Source organism: Numenius arquata, chromosome 6 (genome assembly GCF_964106895.1).
Source record: "Numenius arquata chromosome 6, bNumArq3.hap1.1, whole genome shotgun sequence".
NCBI lineage: Eukaryota > Metazoa > Chordata > Aves > Charadriiformes > Scolopacidae > Numenius > Numenius arquata.
In genome coordinates, this window is record NC_133581.1 from 319,266 (window position 1) to 336,309 (window position 17,044).

Below are 17,044 nucleotides of genomic sequence, written 5' to 3' on the forward strand. Positions count from 1 at the left end.
CGTCCCACCATTTTTGGGATTTTGGGTGTCTGCAAAGTGGGAGAATGACCCTCCCGGGGCTGCCTGAAGCCCCCGCGGAGCTGGTCCCCGCTGCCAGGAGGGACGCGCGGCTGCCGCTGAGGTGGGCGGTTGGATGAATGGCTAGAAAGGGGGGAAAAAATGTAATAAAAAAAAAAAGCAGGTGAAAGGAGTAGTGGTGGCAGGGACAGGATGTGCTCAAACACGAGGGAAGGTAAGTTCATAGAAAAACCCTCAGGTGACATCGGCAAAATAATTAGAACTCTTTATTATTAAATAATTAACACATTGATTCGAAACTGCCAGCAGCTTTGGCTGGCGTTCCTGAACAGAACGGGGGGCAGACACCCCCCAACAGCATTTGTCCCCTGATGAGCAGAGATTTTGTCTGAAGAACGAAGACGATGGTCTGCGGCAGCGGGAGGACGTGGCCGAGAGAGGAGCATCTGAGGAGGAGCTGGGGCAGGAGCTGGTGGGCGCTCGCTCCCGAGGGAGGAGCTGGGAGACTCACTCCATTGTCCCGTCTCGGGCCCAGCCTTCACGGCGTCTTCAGCCCCTGCTGCCCAGCACCAGCCCCCCGAGGGTCTCCGGGGTGGGACGGCTCAGGAGGCCCAAAGGGCAACCTGCGGATGTACAGCTCCTCTGGCACGAGCCCCCGGGCGCTTGCTGGTGAAGCTCCCGTGGCCGGAGGTGGCCAGATGGCGTGACGGGTGACGGCCAGTGCCGGGACAAGGGAGGTCTCTGCTGGTGGGTGCCGAAATGAGGTGAGAGTGGGAGGGAACAGCGCTGGGTGCTGCGTCAACCGCTCTGAAGCCTCAGGTCACAAAGCCTTCACGTGCAGAACCGGTTGCAGCTCGGTGTTTGGGCTTCAGCTTCCCTTCCTTGGCGGGCGAGGGTCTCTCTGCTCCCGGAGCATCCCCTGCTCCCGGAGCATCCCCTGCTCCCCGGCTGCCGGAGGTGCCACTGTGGGGCTGGAGGCCTCTCCCAGGGCTCCCTGCCGCCATCTCCCCTCCTGCCCGCGCTGGGCACGATGGCGTCTCCTTTCCCGGGCGAACACGGCTCTCGGCAGCGGTGAGCCAGCCTCCTCCTACTGGTCTTTCGCATCCAGCTGAAAACAGAAGGACCAGGCAGGGTTTGCTGGGTGTTTTGAACCCCCCAGCCCTCCCGGCTCGGCTGGAGCTTCTTCCGAGCACCACGATCCCCGAGCCGGGGGGGGGGGGGGGAGTTTGTTGTTCCTTCTGTGCCACATTTGCATCAGTTCACCCGGCAGGGACCTGGAGCAGCACCAGCCTCAAACCAAGGGCTGCTTCGTCTCGCCCAAGTGCTAAAGGGCTGGTCGTGAAAAGTCACAAACCTGGCCCAAAGACTCGCAATTCCTACTCCTCCCACCCCCTCGCCTGATGAAAGTCAGAACAACGTGAATGTCACAACTGGAGTCTTGAAGCCAGGTCCTCTCTCGGGTGGAAGTCATGAGCAGTGTGTCTGTTCAAATACAAGGGGCTTCTGCCTGGGGGACCCCCTCTGCAGAGCGTGGCACTGTGCCCACCGCTGCCCGCCCACACCCTACAGCTGCTGCTTCAATTAAAATAAATAATTTAAAAAGTGTTTGATGCCAAACGTGGAAAAATCTTCCCAACCCGTCTAAAGTAATGTAACAATTAACATATGCGCTAAACTTAAAGTAATTAACAACTTCTCTCCTGCAGTTTCTCCCTCGGGAAGGTCTCGGAGGACTGCAGGTGTAAGGAGGGCACAGGAGATAAACGATCGGGGGAAAGGTCAAGCCTGTATTTAACGATTCCAGGCTATCGGGGGAGCAGGCGCCCTCCCTCCTGCCCGTCCCCTCGCTGGGCGCTGCAGCACCTTGCTCGGTCCCAGACCAACAATTAGCGCGATTAGAGCCTCCCTCTTGTTACTACTTTGTTTCTCACCACGACCAGGAAAACCCACTAGAAACGAAACCAAAGCAATTCAGCGGAGGTACAGACGGAGAGAAGCTCCGCTGAGGTGATGTTGGTGGCATCAGAGGGTTCATCCGATGCAGCCGGCAGGGATTTTCTGGGTGGCCACTTCCAGCCCCAGGAAACTGCACCTTCCCCCCCATGGGCCTTTTTCAGCATGTTTGGGAACAAATCCAAAAAAACCAGATGAAGTCACCAGAAAGCTTTTCAGCAATTGAGTGGGTCGCTGCCTGAAGAAGCCCTAAATTGCTCTCACTCAACCCAAAGCCTGGCCTTTTCCCTATTCTTCCTATTCTACCTGAGGATGGCAGATCCACATGTCCCCCCCCCAAGACCCGTGAAACAGGAGCAGCAGCAGCTCTGCTCTGCGGCGCCTGCGCTGGGAAACGCTGCTGAGGTTTGGCGTTTTGGGGTTTGTTCTTTTAACCTTCTTTCACTTTCCCGTGGACCTTTTCCCTGAAGGCAGGCTGCCGGCGTGGCAGTGCTGGTGGGGCAGGTCGAACCTCAGCCAGCACAGACCCCGGGTAACTCCAGAACGAGGGACAAAGAGGCCGAGGGAGGGGGCCGGGGCCCTCAGCCCCTTCCCACCTTCTCTTTTTCCTTCCGCATTAGCGTTTGCATCTCCTCCTCCCAGTCCAGCAGCTCCACCAGCTTCTCCACTCCACTGACCACGTCCCCCAGCTGGGCTACATCGTTGTGGCGCCGCTGCCAGGCGAAGGGTCCCACCAGGTCTCGGTTGATGAGGACGCGGGGGACGGAGCTGCGGACGGCTCCTGCCAGGCTGGCGAAGGGCTCCACCTAAGGGGAGGCACCCCGAGGAGCAGAGAGAGGGTCACCCCGTGGCCGGGCACCGCAGGGGTGAACTCACTGCACACTAAGCTTAGTTCTCCCCCCGTGTGCTAAGCTGCCCCAGGTTTGACCAGGTTATGGATGTCACCAGTCCTCTGGTGGCCTTTCCTCAGGCAGCTCTTGCTCTCCAGGTGCCCACCTTTCCCAGGGGCACACAAGGCTTTCAGAGGGTCTCAGTGCATGCACCCTACTTCTTACCCTGTCACCCCAGATTTTACCTCAATAACCCCATGTCTCGCCTTCTCCTCTAACCCCTCTCTCCCCTCCAGAGCCCCCCTGTTTTCTGTGTGCCTTTTCCTCCTTGTGAGTGGGGGTTTCCCTCAGTCCCAGACCTCCAGGGACGTTCCGATGACGAACAGCAGGTCTGCCATGGGGAAGTCCGCCATGTACAGGAAGAAGCGCTGCGGGAGCTCCTCACCGAAGAACACGATGTCAGGCTTGATGACTCCGGTGCAGACAGGACAGTGAGGGACCTTGTCTGCCATGACGTCCCCCTGGAGTGAGAGCACCCAACGCTGCTCATTACGGGGCGGTGCACACCTGGGTCAGAACCACAACACGTCCTGCCCCACGGCTGGTCCCCTCCAGTAAAACCTCTGGCCCTGAGGGCTAAATAACAGCCTGGAACAGGTCCTCCTCCTTGTGTTAATTTGTGTGTCGGTGCCCAGCTGTGACCACTCACCCTGAAGTCCTCTCCTGGGAACTTCCTTCGACAGACCGTACACGTGGCAGTGGCAAAGGTTCCATGGGCTTCCACCAGTCTATCGGGAGGGATCCCAGCAACTGAAACACAGCGGGCGGGAGAGGACCAGCTCAGCCTGAGGTGACTCAACCAGAAACCCCACGTCTGCTGGGCATTGCCGCAGTCCTGCCTCCTGTTCTGCTTCTCACCCTCAGCCCTCCCCAGCGCTCTGCTGCTGAGAGAGGGGGGAGAGAAAACTCACCTCTCTCCAGCCCGTCGATATTCTGGGTGTAGAGGCGCAGGAGGAGCCCTTTGTCGTGCAGGAGCCTCAGGAAATAGTGGGCGTAGTTGGGTCTGTAGTTGCCAGGGTAGAGCTCCTTGGCCAAAGTGAAAAAGGGCTTAGGGTTGGCAAAGAAATACATGAGTTCAAAGATGGCTTCTGGGTAGGGGATGTCGTACTGCTCAAGGTTACTGTAGAGGCCGCTCCCTGGGGACCTGCATGGAGGAGAGCGGGGCTGGTAGTCACAGTGCAGGAGGAGATGCCACCCACCACAGAGCTGGACCAAGACACCACAGAGCAGACAGCTGGGTCCTTGAGCTCTCCCTGGCTGCTTCGTGCTGTCCATTCTCTGTCGAGAGCAGCTGAAGCTGCCTCTGGACAGGAGAACCTGCCTGGCATCCATGCCCTGCTGCCACCCGACCTTCCCCCAGCTGCAGTGAGGTGCCCAAGTCAGAGGAAGGAAGGGCCACCCTGGTACGCTGTGAGGACCACACTCTCTTCCAGCAGGGGCGTCTCGAACTCGTGCCATGGCCACGTTGGCTCTTCTCTGGTGGCCAAGGTGGTGCAGTGAGTGCAGCCACAGAATCAAGCAAGAGGCCTGACCTAACCACCCTGAAGACCTGGGCCAGGGTGGTCTAACCCGTGACACCAGCCTGCCTTTGGCTGGAGGAGGAGGGTCCGCATGCAGGGAAACCCCTGTGCCCAGTCCAGCCTGGCACAGATAAACGAAAGGCAGGGGTGGGAGGAGGAGCAGGCACCAGCGAAGATCTTGGCCCTCCCAGCACTGAAAAAGGGCAGAGGGAAGGAGGGAGGCATTACCTGAAGTCCGGGATGCCGCTGGGGGTGCTAATGCCAGCGCCAGCCATCACCACCACCCGGCGACACTCCTTCTTCCGGATCTGCTCTGCCACGTCCCGCAGGGTGAGCTGCTGCATCCCACCATCACCGCCCCTTCCCAAAATGGCTCTGGCAGCAGTGGACAAAGAGAAGGGCCTGGTCCCTTGGATCCTGCTCGGAACAGAGAGAAAGCACAGCTGGTAGCATACTGACAGGGACTGCAGCTGAGAACTGCTCCCGGGGGGGGGAAAACCACCCCAAGAACTCTGCAATCAGCAGGATTGCGTGCTAGCACTTAACGAGGAGAAAGCTGAACTGTCAGCCTGATCCATACCCCAGGAGCAGATACTTTCCTCTATGCTTTCTTACACAGATCTGCAAACACCAAGTCATTGGTGCCCCTGTGAGAGGGGGTTTTTTGGACAGGGGGCGGACAAAGCAGTGGGACACAGGGCTGTGGGAACAGTGGCGCTGGGGCTCACAAGCCTCATGGTTGATTTACACTGATCTTGGGATACAAAGACTGTTTTTCTGTGTCCCGAGTTTCACAGAGTTTCTAAGAGCGAGAGGCGGTCACCCCGGGACAGTGCTGCCCAGGTCAGCACTGACATCTTCATTTCTCTGTTTTCCCCCAAGGGCTCTGCCTTGAGAGAGCCCCACAAGTAAAGGGCAACCACAGATCCACACTACATACAGATGGGGCTGAGAACAGTCATTATCAGCTCAAGGAACAGTTTCTCCCCAGACAATTAGTGCTTCTGGTGCAGGACATTATGAGCAGTCCAGAGGAGGCGTGGGAGTGCGAGGAGCCAAGCGAGAGCTGCTGGATGGGCTTTGGCAAAACACAAATAGCAATTACTGAGCTGTGTCAAATGTGGGCTCAGCGTGCTCGACACTGTCTTTGCAAGGACATGGCTCTGCCTTGTCAGACCAGGTTCCCCGGAGCTAAATTCACAATCGGCAAACGCTAATATTTCTCTGGTAAATCTCTCTACTCTTCAAGCTCCCAGGCCAGCTCTGGCTTACAGAGATGGTGACCCATCTGCCTATTTAGACAGGAGAGGTGATGTTCTCCATCCCATCATATCAGTACCAGTTCCTTCCCTTTGGCATGCTGGTGCAGAGCCTGGTGGGCATCAGGCATCAGCACTGGCTGTGAGGTGAGGGGCATGCCAACCCAGACTGCCCTACCTCCGTGCTCCAGAGCCAGCCACTCCTTTGCCGTCCCCAGAGCAAAGGGAGAGCTGGGCCAGGCCTGCCAGGCCACTGCTGCTGCTGCCATCCCTGGGGCCGCGCTCCCACAGGCTCCTCCACACTGCAAGAGAGCAGAGAGCCGGGGAAAGGGTGTTGAATGAGAATTGGAGGGCAGCCACGTGCAGGTGTCTCCCCTCAGGGCCCGCTCCTGCCCCTCAGGCCTCTCTCAGGGCCCACTCCTGCATCTCAGCCCCCCTCAGGACTCCCTCCTGCTCTTCAGTCCCCCTCAGGGCCCGCTCCTGCCTCTCAGCCCCCCTCAGGGCCTGCTCCTGTCCCTCAGTCCCCCTCAGGACTCCCTCCTGCTCTTCAGTCCCCCTCAGGGCCCGCTCCTGCCCCTCAGGGCCTGTTCTTGCCCCTCAGCGCCGGCCTCAAGCCCCACTCCGGCCCCTCAGCCCCCGTCCCTCAAGGCCCCGTTGCCCAGCCCCGACCCCCCCGCTGGGCCCCCCCCGCCTGGCCTCACCCGCCGCCAGCAGCCCGCCGCCGCGCCGCGCCCCCCGCTCCATGGCCGGGGCAGCGGCCTCGCTCCCCGCCGGGCACCCGCCGCGGCGCTACCGCAGTGCCCCGAGTAGGCGCGCCCGCCCTGGCGGCCGCCTCTCTTGGCAGCGACCCGGCCTCGCCCCCGTCCCCACCGCCTCCGTCTTGGGTCGTTTCGGTGATTTTTGGGGAGTTTGTTTGGGGAGGGAGGGTGAAGGCCGCCGGTGAGGCGTTGCCATGGCTACCGCGGGGCGGCGGGGGGGGGGGAGGCGGTCGCCGCAGGGCCCTACGGTACCCAGCGTGCCCCGCGCGGCGCCGGAAGTGAGTGTGCATTTCCGGCGGCCGCGAGCGCGGGGGCGGCCGGGTGTCGGCGTCGCGGCCTCCTCGCTCCCTCCGTCCCGCTCGGCCGCCACCATGAAGGACGTGCCGGGCTTCCTGCAGCAGAGCCAGAGCTCGGGGCCGGGGCAGGCCGCCGTCTGGCACCGCCTGGAGGAGCTCTACAACAAGAAGTGAGTTGGGGGGGGGCCCGCTGCGGCGGTAGCACTCGCCCCGGGGGGTGAGGGGGCGCTGGCCTCTGGGGGGCCGGCCCGGCTCTCCCGGTGTCCCGGGGCGCTGCTGTGGGGCTGCGCCCCTTCAGACACCCCCCGCAGGGCCTCTCCCGGGCCGGGAGCGGGCTGCTCCTGGGTCCCTGTCGCTTGGTGATCGCTCAGCCAGCACGTACCCGCTGTGGAGAATTAGGGAGCTGATTTCCGCGTTATTTTCCTGGGATTCCTTTACGTTAGTGCCCTGGGTGGGGGGATGGGAGGTCTCTGCTACCGGGTTTTGTGTTGGTTTGTCATTGGTCACGGCAGCCGCAGAGACAGGCTCGGAGGCTGGGGTACGGCGGGAGGGGAGGAGCTGGGGTGAAGTGTGAACTCACTGAGTGACAACCTTTTTTCTTAAGGCTCTGGCACCAGCTGACCCTGCAAGTTCTGGACTTTGTTCAGGACCCTTGCTTCGCCCAAGGAGATGGACTCATCAAGGTGAAGTGCTTGGTTGTTCCCAGGGGTTTTGTCTTTCCGTAGCAAAGATGAGCGATGGTGTTTCTGTACTAGTGATAAATAAGCAGCCTGTGACTTTTCTCTGGAGAATCATTAATCGAGGTGATTTCAGCTTTCTGGGGTTTATGTACTAGATGTGAGCGTGCAGTATGAAAATTCTGCTAAAATTAAATGTGTCAATTTTAGAAGGTTCAAAGTGATTCTTTAATTTCATTCACTTAAGGTTTTTTGGGGGCAGGGGGAGCCTTTTTCTTTCCCCTTTGTAACAAAGGGTTTACAAGTGCGAGTGTAGGATGGGCTGTCGGGTGTTTGGTAGGTTATTTCAACCCCTGTCTGGCAGCTTCTTCCACTTGTGTACTTCCACAGCGTACTCACTCCAGAGTGGCATATTGTCTGTGTGCTACAAGTAACCATGCACTTTTGCTCTCCTTTGTGGTTTTAGGCTAAAACTCAGTTTCCCAGGAGATAGTTATTCCATGATAAAGAGCTGTGGGTTTCTAGAGACAGTCTCTTTTCCAAATGCGTGCAAAGAGAAATTGGAAAGCTCTAGGCCTGTGCTCATTGTACAGCGCTAACTGAAGGCACACACCAGGCCAGCCTGCAGCAGGGGGGTGTTGTGTTGTGGTACCTGCTGCCTTGTGAGGTTCTTGAACCACTCCTTGCAGCTGGGAGGAGTCTGCAGAGATAAAATGAGCTAAAATGATGGATTTTTGGCTCCTGGCTTCTATACAGTATAGACATTTCTGTATGGGATGCTCATTGTTGGAGAAATGAATTGGGATTGAGTGAAAAGCTGAAATGAAATATGCCTTTGCCCTGACTGTGGCTGTCTTTGTGCCTACAGCTGTACGAGAACTTCATCAGTGAATTTGAGCACAGGTGAGTGTGGCTGCCGGGAAGCTTTGAGGTAGCCCACTGTTGGCTGTGGCTGTTCTGACACAGGCTTTTTGTTCTAGGGTGAACCCCTTGTCCCTGGTAGAGATCATTCTCCATGTAGTCAGGCAGATGACGGGTAAGTGTCCTTTGCTGGTGCTTACACTATTTTTAAGCAACTGATGTCTGTGAAATTTGGCCAGTTACTATTAACAGCTCAATCTTCAATGCTAAGCTATTGTCTTTCTGGAGCACTGAACAGGGAAAGCACTAGCTCAAAAAGTTATAATTGCTGCTAATAGAGTAGTGAGTTTCCTGCTTTGCTAGAGAAATGGCTGAGGAGCAGAAGGCCCGGCCTACGATAGTAGCACCTCTTGAAGGCTGAGTAGTACACTATAGAAAAAATATACTCCAGTCTTCATGAATCCAGTAAAAGCGTATATTTCTAGGATGAGATTTAGTTCCACAGCATTTCCTGATACTGCTGCCTATTTTTTTCCTCTACTTCAGATCCCAATGTGGCCCTTACTTTTCTGGAAAAGACTCGAGAAAAGGTATTTTTGAAATTGCTCTCTCTGATAGTTCATCTACAGGAGTCGTTTTGCGCATGAGCATATTATGATATAGGGGAAGAGGCTGACAGGTATATGTTGAACCATCTGCTGGAGAACACCTTCTCTGTTTCTCAGAGGAAACTCCGTATTTAGAGCAGGAATGTGGTAACAAATGAAATGCAGCCAGCACGGCCAGCCTGCAGGCGTAGCGTTCTCTGAAGGTGTATCTTTGTGTAACTGCAGGTGAAAAGCAGCGACGAAGCTGTCATTTTGTGTAAAACGGCCATCGGGGCGCTCAAGCTGAACATCGGGGACCTGCAGGTCACCAAGGTGAGGTGATGACTCCAGCACTCCGAGCGTTCGGATATTCTGGGGCGCTGCCACGTGCTTCAGCAGTTACTACAGCACGGACCTGCCTGGGTCTGTGCTTCGATTTTGAATGAGAAGGTGATAAATGTGCAGCTCCTGGTGTTTCCAGGAAGACCTGCAGTTCTGCTTCACGCCTTGTAGGCCATAAAAACCCGTGTGTAGTGCTTACTCTCTGAGGTTTCAGTGAGATTTTGATGCACGTGGCCTTTGAGGTACTGTTGCTCGTGGGCCTGATCGCTGCAGCTGTGGGTGTGCAGCTCAGGAGAGGGAAAAATACCTTGACATATTCCAGGGCACAGCTTGGAGGGTTTCGTGAATTCAGCAGTGTATTTGCTGCTCGTTGGAGAGCTGCTAACGGTGACTGAGTTAGTGTATCACTTCCTGTGCTAAGCGTGGTGGTTATTTAATCTCTTGAGCTCTCTCTTAAACCTAAGATGAGTGCTTTTCTCGTGCAGCGCAGCTTTATGTCCCTTAGAGCAAGGACAAAGTTTGATGGGTTTGGTGGGTGTAAGTATGTACAAGCTGTGCGTATGTATCTGTATTTAAGTATAGCTCCGGGGTTTTTGGAGGATTGTTGTTTTTTTTTTTAACCTAATTACTATGTAAAGGGAGAAAACCACTGCTTTATTTTTAATGCCGCGGCAGTGGCTTTGCCTGTGGTCTCTGCTTTACTATGAGTGGGTGTTCCTTCTGGCCCACACAGGAATGTTGTAGCCCTTAGAGTGGTGTGCTGGGAGCATGGGGGTGGTTGGGGTGTACCTTCACCTGTAACACGCAGGTTTTACCCTCCTCCAGGAGACCATTGAGGAGGTCGAGGAGATGCTGAACAATCTCCCGGGGGTGACTTCAGTTCACAGCCGCTTCTACGATCTCTCCAGCAAGTACTACCAGACCATTGGGAACCACGCCTCCTACTACAAGGACGCTCTGCGGTTTCTGGGCTGCATTGATGTTAAAGATCTGCCGGGTAACTCCTCCTCCGCCAGGCACAGAAAGTCCCAGTTCTCTTTCTCTGCTTCGTTGCTTCAACCTAAATCAATGCGCTGGCAGGGAGCAGGGTTTCTCAGCGTTTTGACTGTCATAGCTGGGCCAGTGTGCAGGGAGAGGGAGGGGGAGCCCCCGGGAAGAATGTCTGAGTAGGATTCTGCTCCTGAGCTGCATTGAGGTGATGGGAGGGGGGAGCTGCCCCCACCAGAAAGGGTTAGTTTGTTGTAGTTCCCCAAAATCTTCAATACGGATTTAAGAAGTGGCTCTTGCAGTGGTCATTGCAGGCTTCTGAATTGCAGGCTTGGGGAGGATGGAAGGAGAGCTGGGAACGATTTAATACAGGCACAGGGAGAAGTTGATGGGGCTTAGACTGCTGCTTCATCCAAACTGTTTTTCTTGTTTGGGGTTTTCTTGGTTGTGATTTTGGTGGTTTTTTCAGTATCGGAGCAGCAGGAGAGAGCCTTTACCCTGGGACTGGCTGGGCTCCTGGGAGAAGGTGTCTATAACTTCGGGGAGCTGGTAAGTTGATGTGGCGTTGCTGTGCTTGTTGAGTATCAGGAATTGATTTTGCCCGATTAACGCTGTCCTGCCTGGTTCCTGCAGCTCATGCACCCTGTGCTGGAGTCCCTACGAAACACCGACCGGCAGTGGCTCATTGACACCCTTTATGCCTTCAACAGCGGTAACGTAGAGACCTTTCAGGCTCTGAAGTCGGCCTGGGGCCAGCAGGTGAGCAAGGGAGTTGCTTTATTGCTTAAGGCCTGGGCTCAGTATTTAGAGGACACTTAGATTGTGTTAAGAATTCCTGACTCTGGTGCATCAGTATGATTTTAACCACAGTAGAGTAATGTTTGTTTCATCTTCATATGTATCATCCGTTTTCTTCGGCCTCCCTCTGTGTCTCGGTGATTGGAAGAACTAAAGAGAAATCTCTTGTGATCCAAGGGGAAAGCAAACAAAACCCTCATGCAGTCCTGCACAGGAAGATAAACTCTGATTTAATTTCCATAATGCCATTCGCTCCCAGTATTAAACTGCTTCCAGTATAAAATAGTGGCTTTCCCTTGAGTTCTAAGGAGTCTGGGGAAAACAGTGGTGTTGGCTATTAACTGCCTTGGCTGTAGCAGAAATTATTGCTGTAGCAGTAATTTATAGGTCAACTTGTATCTCCCCTTGTGTGAGGCTGTGGCCTTTGATAAAAGGTCACCTGCTTGTGAGGGGCTGTGTTTGACTGTGCAGCCCTTAGGAGCTGGTTTATGGAACCCTTAATAGTGGGTGGGCTGTAACGGCCTCCTCCCTCATAAATGAGGGCAGTGGGTCCTTACTCCTGAGTGGGGGGGGGAAGTAATAATGAACTTACTGTTCCATTTTTTCCCCTTACAGCCAGATCTGGCTGCAAATGAAGCGCTTCTGCTGCAAAAGATCCAGCTGTTATGTCTTATGGAGGTGAGCTGAGCGCTGGGGGGTGGGATGTGGGAATGGGAGGGGGCTCCCCAGCTACCTTTGGCGGGGATCACTGTTAAATGTTCTGTTCTCTGGGTGTGATGATTGACTCCCCTTACAGAAACTCGCCGGTATAAATAGTTGACTGCAGATTTTGCCTCTAGGTGGTGCCAAAAGGCGAGTTCTACTCGGGGAAAAAATCCATGTGCTGCATTGCTGGATTGCAGTTTCAAGGGTGTGCTCTCAGGCAGGGTATGGAGATGGGGAGGAAAAGAGCAAGCTTTGTCCCTTGAGGATGGTATCCGAAATAAAAACTCTTTAAGTATCTTCCAGTATAACAAAAGATTTCTAAAACACAGTTAAAATCGTAATTTCGTAAGGACTGAGAGTCCTCTCCCTGACAGGTAACCCTAAACGTTTAACCAGTTTCTCTCCTGTCACTTGAAGGCTTTGGCTCTGTTGACACCAAATAATACTGGTGCCTAAACCTCCTTGCCCCGGAGCTTTCTCAAAAACTCAAAATATTGAGTCATCTGGAGCGCAATGTATGTTTATACACGCCCACACACCAACTGTGTGTATGTTAATGTGTGTATATTCCACTTCTGCTGTTTTACAGTGAACAAGTTTTACCACCTTCAGGTCCTGTGTTACCTGGGGGATCTGATATGTGCTGAGATGTTTCATCACAGATTGATCTGCTTTATTTGGAGATTATGCTGTTGCCTGGGAAATCCGCTGCTCGGAGCAGCGAGGTGTGTGTGCAGGAGGGAGGGGTACCGCTCCCTTCTGCTGATGTAGATGCATTTTTCTTCCAAGTATTTTGATGAAATATGAGAAATGCAGTTGCTGCTGCAGCCTGAGCGCTCAGTGGGACAGGAGAGGAGGGAATCAGTGCGCACTCTTGGAAAAAACTAAAAGCATGTGGGATTTATTTTTGTTTTGTTTACTTGAATTCAGATGACTTTCACCCGCCCGGCCAATCACAGACAGCTCACTTTTGAGGAGATTGCCAAGAGTGCCAAAGTCACTGTGAACGAGGTGAGTTTGGCTTTGGACAAACTTTAAATGCTGAGTTCTGAAGATCTAAAAGTGTGTGGATAGACTGACTCCCACAGGTGAACTCGGAGGAAATGTTCTCCCCGCTTCTAGTGTATTTGGAGAACTTCTTTTCTTTTTTTAAGAAGGAATTAACTTCTTGGTGCTCCTGCTTCTTGGTAAATAAAATTTTGAAGCTTCTTAGCTTCATAGTCTGAAGTTGGAGGAGAGCTCTGGAGGTCGTCTGCTCCCACCTGCTCTCAAATCAAGCCTTTGGACTGGGTTGTGCAGGGACCTGCCAAGCTGCCTTGAGTGTTTCCAGCGAGGGGAAATGTCACCGATGTTTAATTTTTCTCACGGTGAACAATTTTCCTCTGTTATCCAGATGGAATCCCTGGCAAAGCAGATCCTGCCTGTGGTCTCTTGTCCTTTCTCTGTGTGTCCTTGGGAAAATAGCACCACTTGTCTTCCACCTTACTGCCTTTTAGCTGGGGGAAGGCTGTGAAGAGGTGTCCCCAGGCTGCCTCGTATCTCAGCTGAACAAATAGTATTTCTTCTTCATGTCAAGCTCTCGGCCTCCTGATCTTTGTGGCCCTTTGCTGGAGACTCCCCAGTTTTGTAGGGCCCCCCCCAAGCTGAAAGGGGGTGATGCAAAACCGGACATGGTGTTGGGGGATGCTCCAGCAAATGCTGAGCAGAATAATGGCATCCTGTGACCTGCTGGCTGGGTTCTGCTGGGACAGGCCAGGGCATGGTTCCCCTGTGTCACTGCAGGGACACAGCCCTGGCTCTGGCGCTGTTTGCTGTCCCCCCTAGATGCTGTTCCTTCCCTCAGAGCACACTCTGCTGCGTGTCCTGCTGAGATCATAGAATCATTCAGGTTGGAAGAGACCCTTGGGATCATCGAGTCCCACCATCAACCCCACTCTACAAAGTTCTCCCCTACACCATATCCCCCAACACCACATCTTAACGACTCTTACACACATCCAGGGATGGTGACTCAACCACCTCCCTGGGCAGCCTCTTCCAGTGTCTGACCACCCTTTCTGTGAAGAACTATTTCCTAAGGTCCAGTCTAAACCTACCCTGTTGCAGCTTGAAGCCATTCCCTCTTGTTCTCTCGCTAATTACCTGTGAGAAGAGACCAGCATCAGCTCCTTCAATCTCTCTTCATAAGATTTATTCTCTAGGCCCTTCACCAGCTTCGTTGCCCTCCTCTGCACCCGCTCCAGCACCTCAATATCTCTCCTGTGTTGAGGTGCACCAAGGCTGGACACAATACTCCAGGTGCGGCCTCACCAGTGCTGAGTACAGGGGCACAATCGCCTCCCTACTTCTGCTGGTCACACTATTTCTAATACAAGCCAGGATGCCGTTGGCTTTCTTGGCCACCTGGGCACACTGCCGGCTCACGTTCAGCCGCTTGTCAGTTAGAACCCTCAGGTCTTTTTCTGCCAGGCAGCTCCAGCCACACTTCCCCAAGCCTGTAGCGATGCATGGGGTTGTTATGGCCCAAGTGCAGGATGCTGCTCCTTCCCTCAGAGCACACTCTGCTGAATGTGTGTCCCCTCCAGACCCTGCTCCCTCCTTCAGAGCACGCTCTGCTGAGTGTCCCCCCCTCCTCAGACCCTGCTCCTTCCCTCAGAGCACACTCTGCTGAGCTCGTTCCGCAGCTGCTCAGACCTCTCTCTCTGTGCTGGGATCGCTGGGTCTTGGGTGCAGGACTCCCTGCTTTCCTTCACTGAGCTCCCTGTGATTCTCGGTAGCCTGGACTATTGAGGTCTCTTGTTTCCAGCACACCTCCCTCCCCCTGCCAGCATGGTGCCGTCTGTGGGATTGTCACCCTTAAAGATAATGAGATAGTGTCAGACCCAGGATCACCCCCCGAGGAGCGCTGTGCGTGACTGGCTGCTGCTTCAACCCCAAGCCACTAACCACTACCGTTTGAGCTTGGGAGTTTAGCAGACTTTCCACTCATCTTGTGGTCTTTCCGTGCCTTCTGTAGCTTGTCAACAAGGATGTGGTAGAAGGCCTTGCTGTGCACTTTGCTAAGAGAAAGGTGCAGCCTTTGACCCCTGAGCAAGTTACTTAATTTTAAAAGGCAATCGTGTTGGCAGAGTGCATCTTACCCAGGGTAAATCCGTGTTGACTTTCTCCAATTAGCTTGTTCTTCCTGGGATTTCAGAGGACAAAAATCTGCTCTTAGGGAAAAGAAATCTCTCCTGTGTATTTGGATGTGGGTCTCAAGGCAGTGATACAGCCTGAAAGAGGATGGGTGCAAGAGAGGCTGTGGCTGCTCTTCCTTTTGTGGTGTGTATGAACAGCCTTCTGCCATTTAAAGTTTTTATTCATCTCTGGGGAAACTGGGTGATTCTCAGTTGTTTCTTTGAATTGTTTTTCTTTCCTAGGTGGAACTGCTGGTGATGAAGGCTCTCTCTGTGGGATTGGTGAAGGGCAGTATTGACGAGGTCGATAAGAAGGTGCACATGACGTGGGTACAGCCACGAGTGCTGGATTTACAACAGGTAATGACCGACTTGAACACTCGGGGAGTATTAACATGTTTTCTTGTGTGAGGTGACCTGGAAATCAATGTAAGAACTGTGGGGGGGTCACTGAGAATTAGTCTCCTTCGTAATTCTTGAAGACGCTCAGGGAATGAGGAAATGTGTCAGCTTTTCCTCATTCCTTTTACGCTGCTGCCTTTAGCTCTCACCTGATGTGGGGCACTTTGTGGTTTGCAGCAAGTTGTGAGAGACCTGTCAGGAGACAGAGTAGGACTTCCCTTCCGAAAGCCACACCAACCACCAGAAAACACAAGCGCTGTGACGGTGTTTCCCAGGAGGATGCAGACAGCGGTGTGGCTGCTTCGAGCCTAAACGTGTGAAACGAAACAAAGCCCTGGAGTTTCTGGGTTGTAGGTGGCACACTCCTCGGGGGGAGGGAGAAGTTCAGGGGGATAAAGATGCTGAGCTTCTCAGGTTCATCCATGTTACATCTTAGGAGACTGCAGAGTGTGCCTTTACCTTTTAAAAAAATAGAAAATCAGTACACGGAATACAAGCTGCAAACAATTCCTTTTGTGCGTTTCAATTTAACTTTAAATATCGCCGGTTTGATGGTAAAAAGATGTTAAGGAGCATCTTCTCTGTATGGGATTTTGAGAAGCTGTTTGGGATCTCCAGGTGGGTGCTGGTGTTCCCTGTAGCCGGGCGCTGAGCTTGCTGTGACGTTGCCTTGCAGATCAAGGGGATGAAGGACCGCCTGGAGTTCTGGTGCACGGACGTGCGGAGCATGGAGATGTTGGTGGAGCACCAGGCCCACGACATCCTGACATAGAGGACCTCGGGCTGCCCCCGGGAGAGCGGTTCCTCAGACCACGGACTCTGTGCGCAATCTGTTGGGGGGTGGGCAGAGGGGGGAGCAGCTTTGTGACCTTGTTGGGAGGAGTAAGTGGCCTTTTGCTGTGCGACCCTTTGGTGCTTGGAGTCAAGATTTCCCTACGCGCTCGCGGTAGTGGCACCCACCCGGGAGCTCCCGTCCCGCTCCTTAAGGAGGACAGAGGCTTGGCGGCGGCTCACCTGTCTCCTTCTCCGGCCTTTGTGGGGGGATGCGACGCTGGCTGCGCATTACAGCAGCGGGGGCTGATTGCCGGGCAAAGGGGGAGCAGAAACTCCTTCACAGGAACACGCTGGAGAGGTACCTGACCAAGGTGTGGAGTTAATTAGTGGTAATTGGCCTTAGGAGGGCATGACCTTCCCCGGGCACCTCTCAGCCTGCCCCGCAGCAGCCCAAGGCAGCGTTACTCAAATCATTTCTCCTCTCGCCCTCTTCCTCCACATCCCGTCCTCCTCATCCGCAGTAGAGGGAGTGTTTACTCCATCAAAGGGTTTTTTCTGTGATTGCCGTTTAATGGATGTGGTTTTTATATACTTTTGGGGGCGGTTGTCTTTTACGAACACTTTGTGCTCAAGCGAGGCGCAGCAGCGTTGCTGGAATAAACTTCTCTGCCTTCCCTTTTCTGTAGTTCTGTGCGTGTCCGTCTGTTTAAAAAGGTGCTTCCTTGTAAGTTTCACGTTACAAAAGGCCCCCCTCCAAGAACAATAGGGATTTGACCAGTGTTAATCACCGGCAGGGTTACTGTGTGGTTTACCCACCCTGTTCTACTTTATTGTCAAGTTCCTTGCTTACGTGGGAAGCTGCGGGGCTGGTGCCTGCTCTCCTGTTGAGTAAGCGTTTCTGAGGGAAAAGGCCTAAAAAGGCCCGAGACAACAATTTCTGTTCTGCTTTTGCCTAATACTCCTGATTACGAGGCAGTAGCAGCAAACTGCGCTGGGGTTTGTAGCAGCAGCTTGAGACTGGACGGAGCCATATTTGCATAT

General features: G+C 54.1%; 2 protein-coding genes across 2 annotated transcripts; one reads left to right on the plus strand and one right to left on the minus strand.

The window, feature by feature from the left end:
* Positions 1-258: 258 nt before the first annotated feature.
* On the minus strand, positions 259-6,414 carry SIRT3 (sirtuin 3). Its single transcript, XM_074149162.1, has 8 exons — positions 6,342-6,414; positions 5,819-5,942; positions 4,610-4,798; positions 3,773-4,005; positions 3,511-3,611; positions 3,161-3,322; positions 2,568-2,777; positions 259-1,126 (listed from the first exon to the last, which is right to left on the minus strand). Exons 1-8 carry the CDS (start codon positions 6,382-6,384, stop codon positions 1,106-1,108), a joined length of 1,083 nt encoding a protein of 360 aa, XP_074005263.1. The 5' UTR covers positions 6,385-6,414; the 3' UTR covers positions 259-1,105.
* Positions 6,415-6,672: 258 nt separating this feature from the next.
* Positions 6,673-16,687, plus strand: PSMD13 (proteasome 26S subunit, non-ATPase 13). Its single transcript, XM_074148907.1, has 13 exons — positions 6,673-6,864; positions 7,299-7,377; positions 8,240-8,274; positions 8,352-8,407; positions 8,779-8,822; positions 9,066-9,152; positions 9,987-10,158; positions 10,618-10,697; positions 10,782-10,907; positions 11,562-11,624; positions 12,582-12,662; positions 15,071-15,187; positions 15,906-16,687. The coding sequence occupies exons 1-13, from the start codon at positions 6,770-6,772 to the stop codon at positions 15,999-16,001; spliced, it is 1,131 nt and encodes a 376-aa protein (XP_074005008.1). The 5' UTR covers positions 6,673-6,769; the 3' UTR covers positions 16,002-16,687.
* Positions 16,688-17,044: the final 357 nt, after the last annotated feature.

Bases quoted from the DNA above. Each gene is read 5' to 3' on its own strand.
- SIRT3 (XM_074149162.1), bottom strand. From the start codon at position 6,384: ATGGAGCGGGGGGCGCGGCGCGGCGGCGGGCTGCTGGCGGCGG. The intron at 4,799-5,818 runs GTAGGGCAGTCT...TGTTCCGAGCAG, and splicing joins GCTGGCTCTGGAGCACGGAG to GATCCAAGGGACCAGGCCCT. The intron at 2,778-3,160 runs GTCTGGGACTGA...GCCTCCCCTTAG, and splicing joins TCATCGGAACGTCCCTGGAG to GTGGAGCCCTTCGCCAGCCT.
- PSMD13 (XM_074148907.1), top strand. From the start codon at position 6,770: ATGAAGGACGTGCCGGGCTTCCTGCAGCAGAGCCAGAGCTCGGGGCCG. The intron at 8,275-8,351 runs GTGAGTGTGGCT...TTTTTGTTCTAG, and splicing joins ATCAGTGAATTTGAGCACAG to GGTGAACCCCTTGTCCCTGG. The intron at 9,153-9,986 runs GTGAGGTGATGA...ACCCTCCTCCAG, and splicing joins GGGACCTGCAGGTCACCAAG to GAGACCATTGAGGAGGTCGA.